General features: G+C 40.6%; 1 protein-coding gene across 5 annotated transcripts in view; it reads left to right on the top strand.

Moving 5' to 3' along the window:
- Nucleotides 1-22,148, top strand: part of Mtus1 (microtubule associated scaffold protein 1) — a 143,834-nt gene that overhangs the window by 112,277 nt on the left and 9,409 nt on the right. For 4 of the 5 annotated variants that reach the window (XM_048791827.1, XM_015486065.2, XM_015486064.2 and 1 more), the window contains 3 exons: nucleotides 5,903-5,969; nucleotides 20,757-20,971; nucleotides 21,886-21,991. In XM_048791827.1, the coding sequence (XP_048647784.1) occupies nucleotides 5,903-5,969; nucleotides 20,757-20,971; nucleotides 21,886-21,991 (388 nt within the window). Of the gene's footprint in view, nucleotides 1-4,640; nucleotides 4,846-5,902; nucleotides 5,970-20,756; nucleotides 20,972-21,885; nucleotides 21,992-22,148 lie in introns of those variants that run through there. The other variant, XM_048791828.1, reaches the window with a different exon arrangement.

Below are 22,148 nucleotides of genomic sequence, written 5' to 3'. Positions count from 1 at the left end.
TATATATATATATATATATATATATATATATATATATATATATATATATATGTATATATATATTAAATATATATATTTAAATATATATATTTATTTTAGTTATAATGGACACAATATCTTTATTTTTATTTGTTTTTATGTGGTGCTGAGGATGGAACCCAGGGCCTCACATGTGCGAGGCAAGCGCTTTACCTCTGAGCTACAACCTCAGCCCACCAGCTTCCCTTTTAATGTAAGCCTCACAGTGCCAGTGCTCAGCAGCATACTAGGAAAATGGAGGAAAAGTGAGAGGGATTTAACATTTGTTGAATATTTTCTAAGATACCAGATATTCTTTCTTACCTTATTAGATCATCATCAAAATCACAATAAGTTGGAATTTACAGTCAAGAAAATTAAGGAATAGAGTTGTGAAGTAATATCAGACAGTAAGCAAGAGGAGGACCAGGACTTAAACTTATGGCTAGGACTTTATGAACTGAAAATGTCCTATCCCTTTTCGTCCTTGGTTTAAATACTCTTCCTGGGCGGCTACTGTCCCTCTGAAACCTTCTCACATGTTCAGGACTTTTTTTTTTTTTTTTTTTTTTAACAACATTCTCATATCACCATCTGCATTTAATTTATAGATTTTTTTTTATGTAAACAACCAAAGTAAAAATGCAAATTAAGTGAAGAAGGCAATGCTGTCTTCCATGTCCCTCAGAGGCCCAGGAGTGATTTGAGATGAAAGACAGGAGTCTGCTTTACAGGCATCTTCTCAAGCCCCAAGTTTCGCTCCCTTGTGACATGAACCTTCTCCATTATATTCGATCTAAAGTATTTTAAAATACTTTTTTTTTCTTATGAAACCTAGCTCTTAAACACAAGCCAAATAACTTATCAGGTACTCAGTTGTGGAAAGAGCAGATCCAACACTAGATTAAAAATTCACTGGGTTGGGCATACAGAGAAATGCTTTGATAGTCCATAACATGAGTGAGTTCCAAGTATATTTTTACCATATATGAATTTCGCTCACACCTGAATGTGGGTCCTAACACCTATGTAATTGTGACTCTACTGAACAAAGCTCAGGAGTTCCCTCTTTAGTGAAGACTCCTTGGCCTTCTAGTTGTCTATTCAGCTCACCCTCTAGATTCCAGCAGCATTTCTACTTCCCTTTTGTTCTTTGTATTTAGTTTTCCAGTTAGTGCTTTTTAAGATAGGAAGCTTACTGAGAGCAGGATCTGCCTCTAGTTCATTATTAGGAACCCACCCAGCAGCTGTGATACAGTGTATTTGTGAATGAAGTAATGAATGGGGAGTATGGAATCCCAGATGGAAGATACACAGGAAATTTTGATGTAAATGTCCTTTGTTCCTTCTTTCTTTATACTCAATCAGCAAATATTTACTGATTGCCGAATATGTACAGGTACTGTTATAAAACAGGTGGAAAGACATAGCCAGAGGGAAAGTTAAGCAACTAAAAAAAATTCCCTTCACCCTGTAGAGTGTGTGTGTGTGTGCATACAAATATGTTGTGTGTGTATATATAAATATGTATGAATATGTATGTACAAATATATTTATATGTATAAATATATGTGCACATATATATCTTGCAATTACTAATCTTTTCTAAATGATTTTGAAGCATTGGGTTATGGGTAAAAATGGTTGATTATAGTGAGTCCCAGAACTCTCTCTTATCCTTCTTTTGCAAGTCTATTCAACAATGCAGACACATTTCATTACACCTTCGTTAGAAGTTCTAATAAATGTCTCATCATTCTGGAAACTTATGTTACACCCTCTGTTTCTCAGAATACACATCATTATCTTCAGTTTGTTCTCATTCTTGGTTCATCCTGGAATGGCTGTACAGTATCCTACACTGACAGCCAAAGCCAACAAGATTGTGATGGTAGTAATCCCAGTGTCTTTTTAAAAGGGTCTGTGTAGGTTTCTAGGTAACCTAGAGAAGATTGAATTCTACCCCTCCCCACAATCTCTTATTTTAAGTGCCTTCAAATTTAGCCTAGACTAGTAACTAAACAAAGGTGAATCTTGAGTGATGCTAAGAGTCTACTACTTTAAGTAAAATTGCCTCAGATTAAAAAAAAAAAAGTAGCCATACTGACAAATTCACTGTGTGGCCCTTGGGGAGGTCAGACATGGCCACATCAGAGCTGTCTGTGGGCTTTTTTTTTTTTTTTTTCCCCTGCAAGATCCTGTGCTGTTGATACTTCTCAGTAGCTAGCAGAATTCAGGCACACTGATGGGACCACAGCCAGACACTAAGTGCCTGTGTCCCAGGGACCCTTAATTAAATTATGGTGAATCCATATTTTTTCTTGGAGTATTTCATATGTTTAATGCATGAGTATAAAAGCATTTTTCTATCCAGATTCCCCCTTTAGTTTTTTTCCTGTGTGTGTGTGTGTGTGTGTGTGTGTGTGTGTGTGTGTGTGTGTGTCTGCTGTTACAGTAACAAGAGAATCAAATAAACCTGTTATCTGGAGTTCATTAGCTAAGACGTAAACACTGATCTGGGAATATCTGAAGAAAAGCAGTGAATCAGAATCTGACAAAATATATTTTATCAGCAAGTAAAGGATGAATACATTTAAAGGGCAAGCTACCAAGGAAGTCGGGCAGAAATGAACACATTTTTTGTGTTTGTTATGGTATGGGCCCTGTGGTTGGCATTTCACATAAATATCATATTTAAAGCCTTCAGTTTTTCCATTATCCTGTACTGCTTCCCCTCAGATGAGGTCATCTGTTTTGATTGATAACCAAAGAGTTGGGCCTGGACATTTTAGTTCCACCCAGGATCCAGGAGCCTTGAAGGCAGAGACCTTAAGTTTCTTAAATTTTTTTTTTTTAAGCATGTGCTATGAAAAATGCTTAGCTAATTGGTAATGAGTAACAACTTGCCAACCAATTCAGAAGCACATTTGGGGTAGGGGATGGTGTCTCTGGCTGGCATTTAGCATTCCCAGAAGGTTTCTGTAACAGGTAAAGAAGGTCAGGCATCCAGAGAGGGGTGCCACCACATGTGACTTATCAGTCAGGGTCACTCCAGGTGAATTGGGTTGGCACTGAGACAGAGAAAATATCTTTTTCTTGGGGTTCAGCGATGTCTCATTGGCCCCAGCTCCCACAAGGGAAGCAAGAGAGGAGGACAAGAGCGACAGCGAGCATGCCTTAAGCCATGTTTATTGAGGGGAAGACACTCAAGAAAGTTCCACCCAAATGAGGCAAGGGATTGAGTTCAGGGGGATGTAGCCCAGGCTCACTGGGTGATGCCCACTCCCAGAGCTTCATTCCCCTGCCTGACTGCTTCAGGATCACTTGTGGTATCTAATAAAGCTGTCTTCTGACTTTGAAATTGGTTCATGTCAGTTCATGGGTATAATGCCCAAGAGTAATGAGAAAAGCCTTTGCAGCTAATTCTGAAATTTACAAAAGACCCTTGTCTACCACATGTCTGCCAGATTTCTTGGGTCATGTGGAAAAAAACAAAAGTACTTTTGAGGAAGCAAATCCTGGAACTCTTGTGATTAGGTATCATTCCAGTCTGTGAAGACTCTACAAAGTTTAATAGTAACTATGTATTTCTCTTTCTTAATAAATATAACCAGGGACAAAACGTACTACCGTTTATCCAAAATAGATTACCAAACAAAATTAAGGCTGAAATTGAGATTAAGAACATATTTTTAAAATTATATATACATTTTAAATTATTTCTTCCATTATTATCCCAGTTGATTGATTTCCTAACAATTACTTTTTTATTTGCAGTGCTGGGGATTGAACTCTAGTGCTAGGCAAGCCCTCTGCCACTGAGCTACACCCACAGCCCTATTTATTATTTTTAAAACTTGGAATTACTGATTGGTTATTTCAAAATAATACCACATTTTTTAAAATTCAGGCATTTAGGATACCATTGAGGCTAAAATGTTCTCAATGAATAAAATGTTTCTTCAGTCTTGGTCACTGTTATCCATTCATAGGAGTGTTAATTTCCTTAACTGAGTTGTGAGAGACTAGTGCAAAATAAAAGTGATAAAATAGAAATGACCTCAAAATCTTGAATCTGCACACTTTTAAACTCATATTGTGCACATGTACAAGAATGTAACAATAAATCCCACTGTTATGTATAATGCACCAATAAAAAAAGAGGAAAAAAATTCATCAATGGTCTGTGTCCTATGTAATCGAATCAAATTTTGAGAGAAACTCCATTCATTTTACAACATCATGTAAAATTCTACAGCACAACATGGCCCCTTTCATTGCCCTTCGCCTAGTTCATAACCTCATTTAGTTTATGGGTTTTGAGGAACAGGTTTCCCTTCTTTATTAGCAAGTGTGATAATCTAATGACCTCAATTAGAGAGGGGAGTAACAAGGCTCACAAATCTAAAAATAACTCCATTATCCATGCAGAAGGGTCAGTTTTTGTTTCCACCATCCCAGCTGATATTTAAGTAAGTGGCAATCGATCAGTCTAATGTCTGGCTCTCGTTTTTTCATAAATGAAGGGCTGTGGCTTTAAGTAATCACAGGCTGCTTGTGCCAAAGGCAGAAGCTGCAGTATCAGCTTCTGTGGGGAGAGAGGAGTCTGAGGCATACGGTAACCTGCAGGACGTTCAGGAAGGCCACCAGGGCCAATGGCGCTCCTCCTGGTAGAGCTTTGAATGTAGACAGACCCGACTGGTGGGTGGCACAGCCACCTGTGCACTTCTTGGACAGTGCAGGGGGTGGGGAGTTGGAGACAGAAGCTGGAAAATGGGCTGCCCCAGCAGCAAAATGTGCCTCTATTCTCCATGTGCAGCAACAAGGGTAATTAGTATTTGTTTATAGTGCTTTTCTGGAAGAATGTCAGGGACTAGGGCAGAGGGTGTCTGGAATCGGGGAAATGCTTTGAATGACAAGCAACTCTTGCCTGCAAAGGCTGGATCTTATGATCTCTGCAATACTGCAATCAAGATGCGGTGGGAGCTACCTCTGGGGCCATCCTAGCGAGGGCATTTTCACAGAGCTTGGAAATTGTATGTCTTCCTTAGTTACGCCCTGATAGTAGGGAATCCACCTTGTAAGGAACTATGTCTGATGACTGTGTGTAAGTATGTGTGGCTCTGTGACTGGTACGAGTTGCTGGGAACTTAAAAATTATTCTGTATTGCAAAGTTGATTGTTGCCTTTTTAATGCTGAAACAGCTGCCTGTTTCTTTTGCTTCGTTTCTTTAACATCTATTTAGAATTATAGCTGCTCTAAGATATAATAATCTTTCAAAACTCGTGTGTAGCTGGATAAATTCAATTTTAATTTGTCTTTAAATGCTTACTTTTTTGTTGTTGTAGCTTTGTAACAAACTTTTTTTTTTTTTGGTCTCATTTAGAAGTAAAGGATTGCCCTTGTAACAAAACTTTTTTATTTGTAAATATAGGACAAAGTATATATAAAAGCCTATGTTTAGAACATTAAATATTTATCTTAAACTGATTAGGCCTTTTATTGCCCGTGGGAAGGAGAATGTGTTTTCTCCTAAGTACAGTATGCATTAGCTGAAAGGCTGTATGGATCAGCCCAGAAGCATTGACTCTTAAACAAATATTTTTTTAAATGAGCAATTCAGTTCCTCAAAGGAAAGTTTCATGAGGACCTGAGAAAATACAGATTTTTAAAACATGAATTTCCTTTACAACTAAGGACATGTGTGTGTGTGTGTGTGTGTGTGTGTGTGTGTTGTGTTAAACAACACACACAATTTAGCTGAAATGATTCACATCTTGGCTTCCCGATCTTGGGTCTCGTTTTCCTAGTGATAACAAATGTGTACCTTACTGAAAAGGACCCTCTTGAAAACACTAGTAACTTGATGTGTGTTTTCCACAGCGGGAGGAAGTACTGAAACAACACAAAACCCTATCTCAAGAACTTGTGAACCTCAGGGGAGAGCTAGGTAAGAGCCTCTTTTTTCTTTTTTTGTGGTGGTGTTACATTGTATGGGGTGAGGGGAAGGTTGGGGAATTTGGACTTCCTGTCTGCATGGTGTCTGGAGTTGCACGCTGGCAGTTGTCAGCTCTCCCCCTCCAGTATCTGTGCAAACACTTACTATCGACATTTCTTTTGAATCTTGGCAGCTTGACCTCAAGTTCACAGAATTCCTGGCACTGATCTCACTAAAGCCTAGCAGAGCCTCTGATGACCAAAACATGTCTCTTGCTGAAGAGAGAGAGAGACAGAATAATTTTTTTAATCGCTTGAATTCCCGTTAAATAATTCCATCATCTTTTTCTTTTTCTGAACCACTTTTCATATGAAAGAATATTGAGGAAATTCCCTTTGATAACAGCAATTACATTACACTTCCTAAGGATGGCTTGTGAGTAGTGAGTTTACAGTTAAAAGGGTGCTGCTTGTCAGGACCATCCATCTGAAAAAGGCATATTCTATTTTGATCTTACGATTTGGATAGTGCTAAGGGTGAATAATTGCCCAACTCCACAGGGAGCCATGTCTGAATGGCTCAACACCCACTCCTGCTGTTCAAGACAAGACTATTTTAGTTCAGGTCTGTCCTAGAGGTCCTCAGGGTTCATGGGATAGAGACAATACTGCCTTTTCTGCCTCAGCTACTGTGTAAGAGTGAGCTGGGCTGCTTAGGGATCCCCTGTTTGTGGGGCTCCTCAGCCTAGAGAACTGGCTTCCTACTTTAGCGCCAATCATGCCTGGAGCTGTCCATCCAAAAGCTGCCTTCCTTACCCTTCGTAGTTTTCTGTGTGTGCCAGCACTGGAAGCATGGGTAGGTATGAGTATAAGTAATGCAAAGGTAACAGCTAGAAGAGCAAATTATGCTCACCCAGATATAAGACAATCTGCCTGTTTTTCTTTGGAAAAGACCAGAGTTTAAGCATTGCCAGTCTAATTTGCTGAACCGAAACTCTTTGAAACAACCACTGTCACCATGCCAAGTCCAACCAGGGCAAGAATTGAAGGGCAGAGCCTAGAGGGTCAAGACTTGCTCTTCATGTTACTTTTCTCTTTCCACCCTCCAAGAGGAGGGAGGACAAACTCCTGGCTAACTCCCTGGATCATAGTATCTGGCCAAAGCAACAGTCTTGACCTTGTTTTAGGCTGTGGACATGAAGTACCCTTTATGGGAAAGTAATCTTAAGACAAATGAAACTTCAGAACCCCAAAGACTTGACAGTTCTAGTGAAAGCATTCAGGGAAACCACAGCTGAGAGGTGTTTCTGAGGGCTTCCTGCCATGTTACCTGACTGCTGCCCTTTTGCTTACACAGATGGCCACCTTAATTTGCATTTGTGCCTTAAGTAATGTAATGGATACAGAGTTAGAACATCAGGAAAGAGGCCTTTCTGTGTGTTTAGCATTCGTTGTACCCCAGTGAAGGTGGAGCTGAGCCTACCTAGTGTTTCACATTTCAACCTCTCTTTAAGGCAAGGAGGAACAAGAACGGAACACTGTGCTCATTCACTCTTCTTGAATGGGGGATCCTCTTTTTGCCTTTTAGTGGATGGCACAATTAAGCAATTTAAACTGGGGTGCAGTACTCGGCACCTCCAGTCAATCACATCATCAGGAAGTAGCCATCAGTTTGTACCCACTCTCACCTTCCATCTGTGATTGGGAGAGTGTGTCTAGGTGTGCTGTTCCTCTGCTGCCAGAGTGTCGGGATGCAGTGGGTAGCCTGGCCATATCCTCCTGTCACCTAAGGTCCATCTCTGGGAATGTGTCATTGCTGCTGTTGAATCCAGCAGAACTGCTCAAGTAGCAGCATAAAGAATTTGGAAAATGTTTGGTTCTGTCAGGGAAGAGAAGATAATCCCTTAAACACTTGTGATAAAACCGGCCAGGAAGAACATCCCAGAGCACACAGTTGGATTGTTGGTTTTAGCCTGAACCGAGATGGAAAATGATAGGTTTACATAACAGAGTTTAAAGCTTGTTTTAAATTTTGAGGCAGTCAAGAAGAGCACCAAGCAAGGACTGTGTTGTCACGTGTCCTTGTTCAAATCCGTAGTAGCTGAGTGACCTAGAGCAAGTAACGTCTGTCTCTGCTGTCCCAGTTTCATTCTCTGTAAAATGGCAGTGGTGATTGTCTGCCCTCAGAGTGGTTATGAGAATCACATGGGGGTAATGATACTTTGTAAAATGTCTCCCACCAAGTGTTAACTGCCATTAAATAATAGGTATTGAGATATATGCAGTTTTCCAGCTGGGTAGTGATTGACCACATTTGCCATTTTGTAAGGGCATAAACCATACTGCAGGTAGGAATAGTAATTAGATGAAATGTTATCAGAAATACCTCAGGACAGGCTCCTTAGACTCAAATGGAAGTGAGACCTGACCCATCCTTTCCTGATGGTGGAGTTTAATGTGTAGAGATAGTAGCTTGGCAGTTTGTCCTTCCAATCCTTAGACATTACCTGACTTCTTTGAGTACAGATTCTTTGTTGGTGATATGAAAGTTGATATTTTTCTGGCCTATTGTGTAGCATGAATAAAATAGTAACATATAAGAAACAATGGCATAGCACCTGGTCCATGACAGGAAACTCAAGAAGGGAGAGCTGCCATCATCCTCATGAGCGCAGTACCCACCTTTCCCTCCAAGATGATGTGAGGTCATTGGTGTCGATCTCCAACAGGGTGAATTTTCTTTACTTTCTCTATGAAAACTGAGACCAGGTTCCCAAAGTACTATGCACTGCAGAGAATAAAGACAACTCATAAACTGAGAGGCACTGAAGCCCAAGTAGAGCTGTGCTTTTGACCTTGAGAATCAAATGCCTCATTTTGTCCCCACCAAGCTAAGGTAGCTTCCCTCCACCGCAGCCTGCATGTTTCTGCCATCTGAGCCACACACCTTCATGGAATGATTGGCTATTTGCTTCTGCAATAACTCTTCAAAAAAGCTCAGAAAGAAACCGTGGGGATCCCCTCATTCCAGCGACCCCTTGAGATTTTACACCAATGTATCTGCTCTATCTTGTGTTCTCCTAGTATATTCAAACAGTAGAGCCCTAAATTATATAGATTCTTTCCTGCTTCCTGCAAGGGGTGGGGTGGGGGTTATAATATGCTTCGCATTTTCCTGAGTAATTGATAAATATTATTGGCATTTGAGGTTTCAAAGTTCCTTTGTTATTTAAGAAACTTGTATGAAAACAAAATTTTTAATCAAGAAGAAAATAGCCCCTAGTTCCACTATCCAAATATAACTTTTATATTTGCATAGTTCCTTGTTTTTGTTTAGATGAATGTATACAGCTTTGTGCTCTGGTTTTAAAATTTAGGTATAATTTACATACAGCAGCATTTCTGTTATTCTGTCCAACTTGATAAACATATTCTCATATAACCTATATCCTTGTCAAGACATAGAACAGTTCTGTGATCCCAGGAAATCCCTTGTGCCCTATTTCAGGGGGACCACCCCATCCATCAGAAGCAAACACTTATTTTTTATCAACATAGGTTAGTGCTGTCTATTCTAGAATTTCAGGTGAACGAAAATACATAGTATGCTCATTTTTTGTGTCAGGCTTCATTCACACAGTATCATGTTTTTAAGATGCATCCCTATTACTGTGTGTATCCTCTGATCTTTTTAACTTAACAGGTACAGTATTTTTCCATTTTTGCCTGATAAGCCTGCATTATGGGAAAATCTGTCAAGTGGGTTTACCACAGACTTACTTACCTGTTAAATAGCCTTGCAGTCAGTGGGTTTCCTCATCCATTCCCCTGGTTTCACCTCCATGCTATACAACCATGACTCACAGGTGTATTTTCCTAGCCCTTTCCCTCCTAAGCTGTAGGTATTCTTCTTCCTCTAGGGCTGCCTCTAGGTGAGCCAGTCCACTGTGATTAAACCTTCTTAGGCTTCCAGATTCTCTGCAGTCTTTCCTCATTCAAACCCATTCCTCACTCAGCCTGTGGTGGCATTACTGATTCACTTTCCACCCAAGCTAATGAATGATCACCCTCCTTTTCCCGTGCTCTGCCCGTGTGGCAGTCTGAGTCCTAAGTACTACATCCTTCCCTAGCATTCCGGCTGCCACTGTTCTAATATAAGCTCCATAGTTTCTTATCTAGATGATATTGCAGTGGCCACCCAACAGGTTGCCTTGCCTCTAGGCCCCCAGCTCTCTTCCTCACATGCTGCTCTTTCTCCTTGCTTCACACCTCCTTTCCAGGCCCTGGCCCGGGTTTACTCGGCCTCTGTCCACTGCTCCTGCATGTGTTACCCTCTCTGCCTGCGGTGCTTCCTCCTCTTTCTACCACCCTTCTATTCTTGCCTCTTTGTTTTCTCATGTTTTAAGTCCCAGCTAAAATACCTTGCCTTCAGGGGAGTTTCACTCAAATGTTTTAAGCAAGTGAATTTCACTTTTCCTATGCCCTTCAGGGTGCTTTATCCACACTGAAGACTCTGTTCTGATAGTTGTTTGTTTATAGATCTCCTCTCGCTGTCCAGAACTATGAGCTCTTCAAAGGCAAGGTTACTATCTCCTTCATTTTTTTTTTTTTTGTAGTTCTGCCACTTTGTGCCTGGCACATACCCAGTACCTAGACCGTAGTGAATGAGGGGATTTTGTTACTGAGGATGGGAGCTAGGGAAAGGGGGTTTTCTCCTTTTGGTACACAAACACTTGATGGGTTTTATGCACAAATGTTTTCTTATGAATTGTTTTGAGAGCTACATTTCTGTCTTTAGGAGTGAATAATAATAATTATATTTTACCTTTATTATTATTTATTTTTCTTGGACACATTGTGTCTGATAATCCCAGTTAATTAGCAGATCATTTTGAATAGTTAAATTTAATGGTCTACACCCACAGCAGATATTTTGCCTCAGAGAGAGGGTAAATGTGTCATCCTGATTCTTTCTAGAGCTGTATTGCATGAAAACTGGTGTATAGAGGGCCATCATTATGATCTATTAGGGGTTTCTGTTGTTCTTTAAAGTCAGTCCTTGGGATCACATGTTTTCATCTGTCAATAGAGAAAGGTATTTTGCATTCCAAATTATTTTTCAGCCATAAGAACTAACAGCTTAACTCTCACATAATTTTATGTTAGTCCTACTTGTTTCTGTTTTTATGAACTAACCCTTAGTTCATTAAACACTTCTATAATTCCCATAGTATGTAAAAGATTAGTTAATTTTGCCCTCTGTGTGTAAAAGTTATGAGATGGGTATGGCTGTAACATTTATTATTTATTCCTAAGAAGCAATGTTCAGCTCTATAAGTAGTTTGCATTTTATAAAAAGAAAACAAAACTCCAACAAAGTGAGTCCTTTCCTAAGGCCAAATTGCTCAGAAACAAAGCGGTTGGGTTAAAAACCCAAGTCAATCACAACAGGAAAGCTTCATGAAAAACATGGGAAAATCCTTTGAAATAAATGCTAGTTTGCATTGAACTTTTGGAACTTTTTCTTCTGATAGAAAGTTTAAGAAGTACAGTATTATTAGAATGTCTTGTTATCTACTTTTAAAAAGTAAGTTGTCAAAAGTAGTAAACAGATCAACACTTACCCAGTGGCTCTAAACTTCAGACTAGCTCACACCCCATGGAATGTGTTAATTCTTTCCCTGTCCTAGTTCTGGCTATAAGTTTGGTTTAACAAGGTTGTGAACTTAAAAACTCTTCATATAGCTAAGTCAGTTTTGCGTTACAAAATTCCAGAAGTGATTTTTTTTTAAAGTAGACTTTAATGAAATGTCTATCAGTGAAATGAAAACTAAGTATACACCAAGCAGAGTACTTTATCTGGCTGAGTTGAAGATGGAGTTGATAGACACCTCAAATTTAGCTCATTCTTATCTATATCTGTCCTAAATCTGGACTTTGGCCAGCCACATTTATCAGTAAAAAACCGTGTTGTTTCACCTGCAGTAATGTGAAATGTTAGCACTGGTGTCTGTTTTTGAAAGCTCGTGAGTGTTCCTCTTTGTCCTAGTTCTTGTCTTAACTCCAGACTCTCACCTTTTGGTTTTCCTAATTTAGCATCATTTGTCTAGAGCATAGTTCTCAAACTTCATTGTATAATGAAACAGACGTGCTTAAAATGAGACTCCCAGTTCTCACGCCCATTAATTCTGACTCAGTGGACTTGGGATGGCGCCCAAGAATCTGCGGTTTTAATAATCACCCAGTTGATTCTGACATGGGTTCTCCCAGGTCTATACTATGACAGTGCACTCACTATCTAGAAAGTTGTTTCTTTTATGTTAAAAAAGAAATCAAGTAAGCATAGTAAGAGTGATATCACCTTGCTCCATGCCTGTAAACAGGCCTCCAGATTTTATGCATGACATAGACTTTTACCAGTGCTGTTTACCCTTGTACCCTAAACAATGATTCATCAGGGAGGACAGGCAGAGTAGCTTGCGACTGACTTGAAATCACATTTCTATTCACACTAAATTAATTCTCTTGATTGTAACATGGTTTCTTCCAAGTCCAGCTCCTTTTCCTCAGGCCTGCACTGTGGAGCACACTGCCGGTTACCAGGCCATGCTTTCGTCTGGGATCCACTTTCATTCCTAGATGTTTTCATTTGCACATGGGATGTCTGTCTGCTGTTGTGAAAAGAAGAGCATCTGTTTTGCAGCCTGTCGTTGGCCAGTGAATGAACTGAAAACCAACAAAGCCTTTTCTGACCTGTCTTCATGGTAGGAGGAAGAGCGAGCACTGGCAGGAAGAACCTGCAGGCTCCTTGGAGGCCCAGCTGGCCTTGTGTCAGGAGGTAGAAGATAGGCTGACTGGGCCCAGTCATCACCCACCTGCCAGTAAGACTTCTCGTCAGAACTAATCAGTGTAGGGGGAAGGGGGAAAAGATCATTTTTAACTGTCCATGGAATGATACCTAATCACAAGAGCTCCAGGATTTGCTTCCTCAAAGGTACTTTTTTCCCCGCGCCAAGACTGATCTTTCAGTCTTTCAGTACCTCCACAAGATAATTAAGCTCTTAATTCCTTGAGGTGTCCATTATAGGTCTAAGTTAACTTCTCTCTTCTGCATCTCAGACTTGGGAAATAGCGGGTCAGATCCTATTTGGTGTTTTGTGCTATAGTACTCAAAGGCTTTTGAGGTCTCCACTGAAGTCTGACATTTTAGCTCCCTCTTTGGTAAAATGAGATTTGTGGGAATAGCTATTTACTCAAAGTATTATTATATTACATGAAAAATAAACATAAGAACAAAGTATCAATGTGCTTTTCGAAAACATAAGAACCCTTTGTAAAGTCTGAACTGAGTTTTAAAGATAGAGGGGTCTTATTTATGGGAGAGTTGATTTGATAGTGCAGGCATCTTGTAAAAATCAATTTCTTGTAAGTTATGATCAGTGGAAGACTTTGAAATTGGTTCATGTCAATTCATGGGTATTATGCCCAAGAGCCATGAGAAAAACCTTTGCAGCTAATTCTGAAATTTACAAAAAACCCTTGTCTAGCACATGTCTGCCAGATTTGTTGGGTCATGTGGGAAAAACAAAAGTACTTTTGAGGAAGTAAATCGTGGAGCTCTTGTGATTAGGTATCATTCCACAGTCTGTGAAGACTCCACAAAATTTAATAGTAACCATGTATTTCTCTTAATAAACTATAAGGTTGGCAGAATAGGTGGTATTCATTCCTACCTTGTTAATCACAACCTAGAAGCCCAGGAAGTTGGAAAAGCCTATATGTCTGGTCTAGGCCTCACTCTGCCTTCCCACAAAGTATCAATGTGCTTTTCAAAAAGTGCTTATTGGCCTATAATCCCAGTGGCTCAGGAGGCTGAGGCAGGAGGATTTCGAGTTCAAAGCCAGCCTCAGTAATTTAGTGATGCCCTAAGTTACACAGCAAGACCCTGTATCTAAATAAAATGTTTAAAAAAGGGGTGGGATGTGGCTCAGTGATCAAGTGCCCCTAGGTTCAATCCCTGGTACCAAAAAAAAGGTGCTTATTGGATACTTCGTTGAATACTGTTACCTCCAGTTTTAAAAGAGCCCACCCTGCTTTAAGAGTCACCAACATCATTACTGGCCCTGGAAGGGTTCAGTAGGATTTCTCTTCAGTATGATATTATGAAGTAATCACACTACTACGGTAGAAGGTAGTGTATCTGTTCTTGGTTCTGAGGGTGGGGACAGAAGTCAGATAAAGTTATGCCGAGAATTATACCAACTGTGTGCTGTTTGAGAAAGGAGTGAAGGAGACCAGAACTAAGAGCAGGTGGCTTGTTTCCAGTCAGCCAAAGAGATTGAAAGAGGAATTCAAAGCAGACCAGCAGAGTTGGACCCAGGTGTCTCACTTCCCTCATGGGTGGTGCAGAGAAGAGCCCAGCGGGCTTGCCAGGACCTAGGGAAGGTGTGCATCTGCAGGGGGAGAATGAGTCGAAATCTTGTTTGGCTCTTCTTTTTCTTATGTAGCTCCACAAAAATTTGCCTCACCTTCCATGTGAACGTACCTCCCCTGAAACTAGGAAAATTCTGTTGTAGATGATGTCAAGAGCAACCATAGTTGATAAGGTTTGAGATGGAGGTACACTACTACACTAGCTCCCTGTCATCTGTGGGCATGCATGCATGTTTTTTGGTGGGTTTTTTTTTTTTTGGAAATACAAACAAGAAATGTGACTTTTAACTGTTACGGAATCCCAAGCATGCCTTTGAGGACCCTCCAAACACATTTGAGTCAGCTAGAAATAATACAGTAACATTTACCACACTCTCAAGTCGGGCACAGGGCCAGGCACTTCATGTGTTAGCCTATTTAATCCCATAGGAGAAACACTAGTATTACCTCCATTTAAGAAATGAGGAAACAGGCTTGAAAAGCTTAAGTAATTTGCTCAAATCACATAGCAGAATGGTATGACAGATTTCAACCTAAGTGTTCTGGCTGTACTCTCTTAAGGCATTTATTTATGTTCTTAAAGTTTTTTTATTTTTTATTTTTTGTTGTTTTCTCATAATGGAACATGCTTCTGTGAAATGATCATTAAGAAAGCTCCTTATCACTTCAAAAGTATATGTTCAGGCCATGGGTGTGTACTCTCCTCTGTAAACAGAACATTTATTGGTCAACAAAGGGAAACTTGTCTGAGATGAAAATAAATCTAACCATCCCTTACAAAAACCCGTGAAGACTCTTGCTCCATAGGGGTCAGTTGCTAAAGGACCAGGGATGAATCCTGCTCTTTTTTTTTCCTGAGGTTATGCTTGACTGTGGCATGGCAACTTTTCTAGATGTCATGCAAATAATTGTTTGAAAAGCAAAGCTTCAGGTATTTCTTCACTTCTTAGGGAAGGTTTCTCCCTTGCTCAGGTAGCTCAGGCAGACTATCCGGGCAGCTCTCTTTAAGTTTTTCCTGTACTTTCCTCAGCCTAGAATTCTTCTCAGGGGTGGTGTACCCCGGGGTCAAAGTATCGACTTCTGCTCTTTAATTGGTGTTACGTTTTAGAGATGATTCTTTAAGTGAGCCGGTGACTTTTCTGTAAATTCTGAAAACCATATTCCTCATTTTTAGGAAGATGGCTGTTAGCAAGCTCTCGTAGTTTACAAGTGGGTGCACAGAAGTCTCAGCTCTCCCCCAGGTCCTGGACCCTCAGTGGCTTTAATCATATGTGTGTTTTAAAATCCATCTAAGAATGATTGAAACAAGGACAAAAGGCCTCCTTTGCTTCAGCAAGTAGATTCTGTGTTCATGTAGTAAGTTCTTTAAAAAGTTGGTTGTCTGATTAACTGAGCGTGGGAATGAGCAAGACTGAGGACAGGAGTGGGAGGCAGCATAGGCATGTCGTAGATGTCTCCTGTGCTGTGATAAGTACCAGGGAAAGTCCATGGCCTTAAATCATGGGGTGACTTCCCTCCACTCCCTCCCTGCACAGTGTGTCCCTGCAGAGATGAAGCACTGTGCAAACCCTTTATACAGTGTTTACGTGTGCATCCCTTTAAAAGTAGCTCTGGAGTCCTCATGCCAGATAAATGTCTCCTTCGGAGCCCAGGAGAGTGGATTCAAACTACAGCCATTTGTGTGAGTGATAATTGTTGCACCCCAGCTGTTCTCCACACAGCACACTACAGTCCAGTAAACAGAGCAAAGGTCTCTGCACAGCTGCAGGCTGATGTCACCGTCTGGGGCTGGGCCTGCAGCTTTGGACTATTGGAATAACAGCAGTAAACTACCCGCTGCCCATCTGACCCTTTTTCTTCCTCTTTCCCTTCCGGGTCCCTCCCGTCTGTCCTTACCTCACCTCACCTCATTCCTGGTGGCCAACAAGAGTGCACACTATTTGGACTTTTTGTTTTTTTCTAAACAGAGGAAACACCCTGTCCGGTGGCTAATGTGAAAGGATTTCTGTGTATCCTATTTGATTTGAAACTCTGTACCATAGCTATATAGTGAAAACGGATGGTAGTTTGATTTTTGCCAAATGCATTGAAATCCACCAGGTACGGTAACTTAAGGAGACAGGTTAAGTTTATTACTGAGTTACTGGCTTCACTCAGGCACTTCTGTTTCTGATAGGAGCTTTCAGAGAGCTCAGATCATGTTAGCACTTTTTCTTTTTTTAAAATTTTGCTGATATTTGAAATTCCAAAGGAATTAAGTGAAAAGGCCATGTCAAACCAAGATTTCTGTGACGTGAGGGCTATTTGATACCATCGTTGAAAATTTGCAAAGCATTTTCTATTGGCTATGTCCATATAAATGTCTAATATGGAATGTGCACAGGAATCTTCAGAGAAAGGTTCCCATCCTTGTGGCCCTGTCCTGTCATTTTATTTGTACATACTGTAGAGTAAGTTGGCGGAAGCTAACGTTTTATTTACTCATTTGACTAACATTTGACTTATTGAATCTTTGTTTTCTCCTTTGATAAACAGTGGAATATCAGTGAATGTTAAAGGTGTATTTTGATACTGGGGAATCAAACCCTCACACATATTAGACTTTACCACTGAGCTATATCCCCAGCCTAAGATAGTCATTAACTTTTATGAAATTTTTTAAAAAATTAATTTCTAATATTTAATCCCAAAGGGCTACTTGTCTGCTGTTCCATGGGATAGCCCCTGTAATCTGGCCTTTGTCTACTTTTGGATCTTCAGCATTTCTGCTTGTAAACTTTTTAGTCCCCAAGGTCACACTGTTTGGTCTTTTGCTACTGCTCATGTTGGAATATAATTTTTATTCTTGATACCAGAAATTTATTTATATCACGTGGCTTAGTTTAAAAACCTATTGACCACATTGAAACTATAATATACCACCTCTCACTCATCAGGATGGCTCCACATATTTTGGTGAAGATGTGGAGAAACCAGACTCTCATACAGCACAATGCAGCCACTATGGAAACCAGTATGGTGGTCCCTCCAGTACTTAAAACTATAATCACCATATGATCCAGTAATTCTATTTCTGGATATGTACACACAGAAGAATTGAGAGCAGGTATTTGTATACACATTTTCACAGCAGCATTATTCAACCAGCCAAATGGTAGAAGCAACCCAAGTGTCCATCAACAGGTAAATGTGTGAGTTTGAGATATATAATATANTATATATATATATATATATATATATATATATATATATATGAATGATAAAATGTTATTTGGCCATAGAAAGGAAGGAAATCCTGACCATGCCAAGTCGGATAAGCTGGACAAGAACTGTGTGATTCCAATCATGGGAGGTTCCTGGAGCAGGCTCAGTCTGGAGAATGAAAGTGAAATGGTGGTTTCCAGAGGCTGGGGCAGGGTGGGAAGAGTTATCAATTGATATGTATTTTTAGTCTGGGGGGGGGACATGGAGAGAAAAGCTCTGGAGATGGATGGTGCTGACAGTTGCACAGCAATGTGAATGTACTTAATGCCATTGAATTGTACCAGTAAATTTTATGTTTTGTCAATTTTACCACAATTTTTTTAAAAATATATTAAAAATCTGACCAAACCTGGTTCCCCCTAGCTCCGACTGGATGGGAACTCACTTGGGTGCCACTCACTGGAACTCTAGGTGTAGCCCAATATTGCTGCTTCTTGTATCTGTATCTTCTTAGACTAGGAGCCTCCTGGGACAGGCGCCATCCTGTTCCCCACCAGCTCTTGGAACAAGAGGCAGCTTGGGTAGGGTAGGAGGAGCACAGTCTCTGGCACAGATTGAATCAGAATCTAGGCTGCTTGCCCAAATCCAGCCCTCTGCCATTTACCGGCACTGTGCCTATGGGCAAAGTATTTACCCTCCCTGTGTTAGTTCCTTTATTTGTACATTTAGGAATTGGGTTCTCATAGGATCTCAGGGTTCAACAAGTATAGACCCCTGTTCTGTGTCAGTCACCAAGTTGCTTTTCTGTCTCATCGAACGTTCCTTTCCCCTTGTGTGAGATAGCTCTCGAGCACTTGGTCAAATACCTGAGATAACCAACTTAGAAAGAGAAAAAGGTTATTTTGGCTCCCAGTTTTAGAGGTTTCAGTCCATGATTTGTTGGCTCTGTTGCTCTGAGTGAGGCCATATGTCATGGCAGAGCAAAAACCATTTCGTGACTGGGGAATGAGAGAGGAAGACGCTGGGGTCCCATAGTTCCCTTCTAGAGCACAGAGCACACCCCAGTGACCTAATGACCTCCTGTTAAGTCCAAACTTCCAAGAGGTTCCCCTACTTCTCAATAGCACCTAGCTGGGGGCTAAAGTGGTACCTCATGGATTCTTGGGGGGGACACTTAAATCTAAACTATAGCACCTCTTCAGTAAATATTTATGGATTTATTTAAGGGTTCTCTTTGGTAGACATTATTCTTGGCCACTACTTTAACATGCCCTCCTTTTCCTCTGAAAGAATTCTGATTTGGGACAAAAGACTTTGGTTAGTTTTACCACCACGTGGCAAATTCCTGGAGAAACAAGTCTATACCATTATAAGAAGTTCATCCCAGAAACCAGCCAATTTCACATTCTTTAGGTAGAATAATGATTGATCTAAAATATTCTTTTCTTTGCCCTAAAACAGTTTTTTTTTCATAATTCCTAAAAGGTATTTTTTTAAACCAAAAGAAAGGTAAGGATTAATTCAACAGATTTACCAGTGACTGTTTTGTGTTAATCTGTGGGCACTGTGCAGTATTCAAAATACAAACCAGCTGCGCATGGTGGCACAGGTCTATAATCCCAGCGGCTCTGGAGGCTAAGGCAGGAGGATTGAGAGTTCAGAGCCAGCCTCATCAAAAGTAATGTGCTAAACAACTCAGTGAGATCTGACTCTAAATAAAATACAAAATAGGGCTGGGGATGTAGCTCAGTGGTCGAGTGCCCCTGAGTTCAAACCCCAGTAACAACAAAAAAAAAAAAAAAAAAAAAAAAAACCCGCTGATGTTCTGTTTACCTGTTTTTATTCAGTGGTGAAGGAAGGCTGGGAAATCTTGAAGTCAGGCTTCCTGAGACATTTGAGATCTTCTAGGATTTACTAGAGTGTGTAAATAGGTACCTCTGTGTTATACAATGTATTATATTGTGCGTAGTCCTCTTTTTAATAGTGATAGGGAAAAGGTAAATGTCTCACATTAAAATTGTGTTTATCATATTACTTTGCTTTTTAAAAATATGCTAACCTTTCAGTATATTTATTTGATATTAGAGCTTTTAAAAGGTAGTACTTTATTCTTAAGGTTTTTATGTGATTTGTGTTTAGTATATTCTGATATTTTGTTTTTACACTTATATTTTTGAAATAGCAAATTGCCATCAACTCAAATTCAGTATAAGTTAAAAGTCCATTTGTTTCTTTTGTGTGATTGCTGCTGCTCCTTCTGTGTCTTAGCTTCTAACCCTGGCTGGTCTAAGTGGAGTTACCTGTCATCAGAAATACTTTGGCCAGAGAAAGGCTGAGGGTGTGGCCAGTGATCTAGAGCATTTGCAGAGCATGCACAAGGCCCTGAGTTTCTTCCCCAGCATAGCATCACAAAACAAAATAAAGAAAAGCAATACATACATACTTTGGCCAATGTGGGCTCTTCTCTTTATGGCCATTGCCCAGACTGGTCATCACAGAAAAGAGTGATCTTTACTCGGGAACCCAGCTCTTCTCATACCACTTGGTAGTCAGTCTTTTGGGGCGTCTTATGGTTGTCTGTTGTTGTTGTTTCTTCCAGATATCATTCCCTTTTGTTCCTTTTTATAGTTCAGTTATACACTATTATGCTTGAAAATCTGGTTTTGTTAGCCAGCTTTCGGTTCTGTAATGAAAACACTTGAAATAATCCAGTTATGAAGGAAAAAAGACTTGTTTTGACTTAGTTTTGGAGGTTTCAGCCCGTGGTGGATTGGCCTCGTTGCTTTGGGCCTGTGGTGAGGCAGTGTAGCCTGGTGGGGAGGGGAGGGAGTATGTGGCAGAGCAAACCATTTGCCTCATGGCTGGGATATGAAAGAGGAGGAGGAAAGGGCCTTGGGTCCCGCCATCCACTTCAAGGCATGCCCCAGTGACCTAAGACCTCCCAATCACCACAATCACCACCGTCCAATAGCATCAGGGCTGGAGACCAAGCCTTCATGGGCCTTTGGGGACATTCAAGATGCAAACTAGGACTGGTCACCAGAGGAGTGAGACTTTACTGTGTACGCCTCTGGAGTCACCATCAGGGGTTGTGAACACTGTGAATTTAGGACATTCAACAAATTCAGCGGCAACTTTCCCTTTCTTTTCCATCTCCTTTTAGTTGCTGCTTCGACAACCTGTGAGAAATTAGAAAAAGCGAGGAATGAGTTACAAACAGCCTATGAAGGATTTGTCCAGAAGCTTAACCAGCAGCACCAGACGGACCAAGCAGAACTGGAGAATCGGCTGAAGGAGTTTTACACTGGAGAGTGTGAAAAGCTCCAGAACATTTACATTGAAGAAGCAGAGAAGTATAAAATCCAGCTGCAAGAGCAGGTCTGTGCCCTGCTGGAGGGAGTGTGCTGAGCTTCAATCTCTGTTCATACCTCTCGAGGAGTTTCCCTTGGTCTTTTAGTTGAATAGGTTAAAAGAAATTGTCTTAATTGAATTTTTCTTATGATCAAAGCAATGTATATATGCTGAGTTAGAGAAGGGAAGAAAAAGAAAGAAGGAAAAGATAAAATTTAAAATAGCCTTTCTTTTTTTTTTTTGGTCAGGGGTGGGATGCAGGTGATTGATACTCAGGGGCACTCAACCACTGAGCCACATCCCCAGCTCTGTTTTATCTAGAGACAGGGTCTCACTGAGTTGCTTAGCACCTTGCTTTTGCTGAGGCTGGCTTTGAACTTGTGATCCTCCTGCCTCAGCCTCCCAAGCCACTGGGATTACAGGGATGTGCCATCATTCCTGGCTAAAACAGGCCTTTATCCAAGTACCTAGATTTGGAAGCATACTGGTGTTTGTTCGAATTTTGTCCCCCTCCTCCTCCTTCCTTCCACTCCCGTTCCCCCTCACCTCCTCTTCTCTAACCCATTTTTTTCCCACTGACTAGGATATTGTAAACCTCTTTTCGCTTAATTTTTCATTTAGCAAGTATTTACACAGTGTCTACTGTACATGCCAGTCCTGTGCTAGGGGCTGAGGATGTGGTGGTTAGTGTGACAGGGCCACCTATCACTGTCATTGTGAAGCATCCTTTGGATGGACTCTGCCATTGCTACCAGAGGGCCCTGGGGACAGGAGTAGAGCAGTAAATGCACACTGAGCCGTTCTTCACGTGGTCTTTCCTTGGCTTAGGCAGCCCTTAAGCTCTGGAGCCACTTTGTATGAAGTCACCGAATGTCGCTGCTTGTTTATTCAACGTAGAACTTTGGGTTTTACCAGGAAACTGTTTTGTTTGTTTCTTATAGTTCGACAACTTAAATGCCGCCCATGAAACCGCTAAGCTGGAAATTGAAGCTAACCACTCGGAGAAAGTGGAATTGCTAAAGAAGGCCTATGAAAACTCCCTTTCAGGCAAGGATGTTATTTGCTATTTAAAAATGAGATAATGGAAAAACATGACATTTCTTTAAGCAGAAATGATTCATACTTTCCCCTCCAGAGAATGCCCTGTGGTATTCATCTTGGGGTGTTCTTGGTTTCTTTTTATATTGTTCATTGTTAATGGAGG

The sequence above is a fragment of the Marmota marmota genome, unplaced genomic scaffold (assembly GCF_001458135.2).
Source record: "Marmota marmota marmota unplaced genomic scaffold, marMar, whole genome shotgun sequence".
Lineage (NCBI taxonomy): Eukaryota > Metazoa > Chordata > Mammalia > Rodentia > Sciuridae > Marmota > Marmota marmota.
The sequence above is the reverse complement of the archived record's forward strand: the minus strand, read 5'-3'. Positions and strand labels throughout refer to the sequence as shown.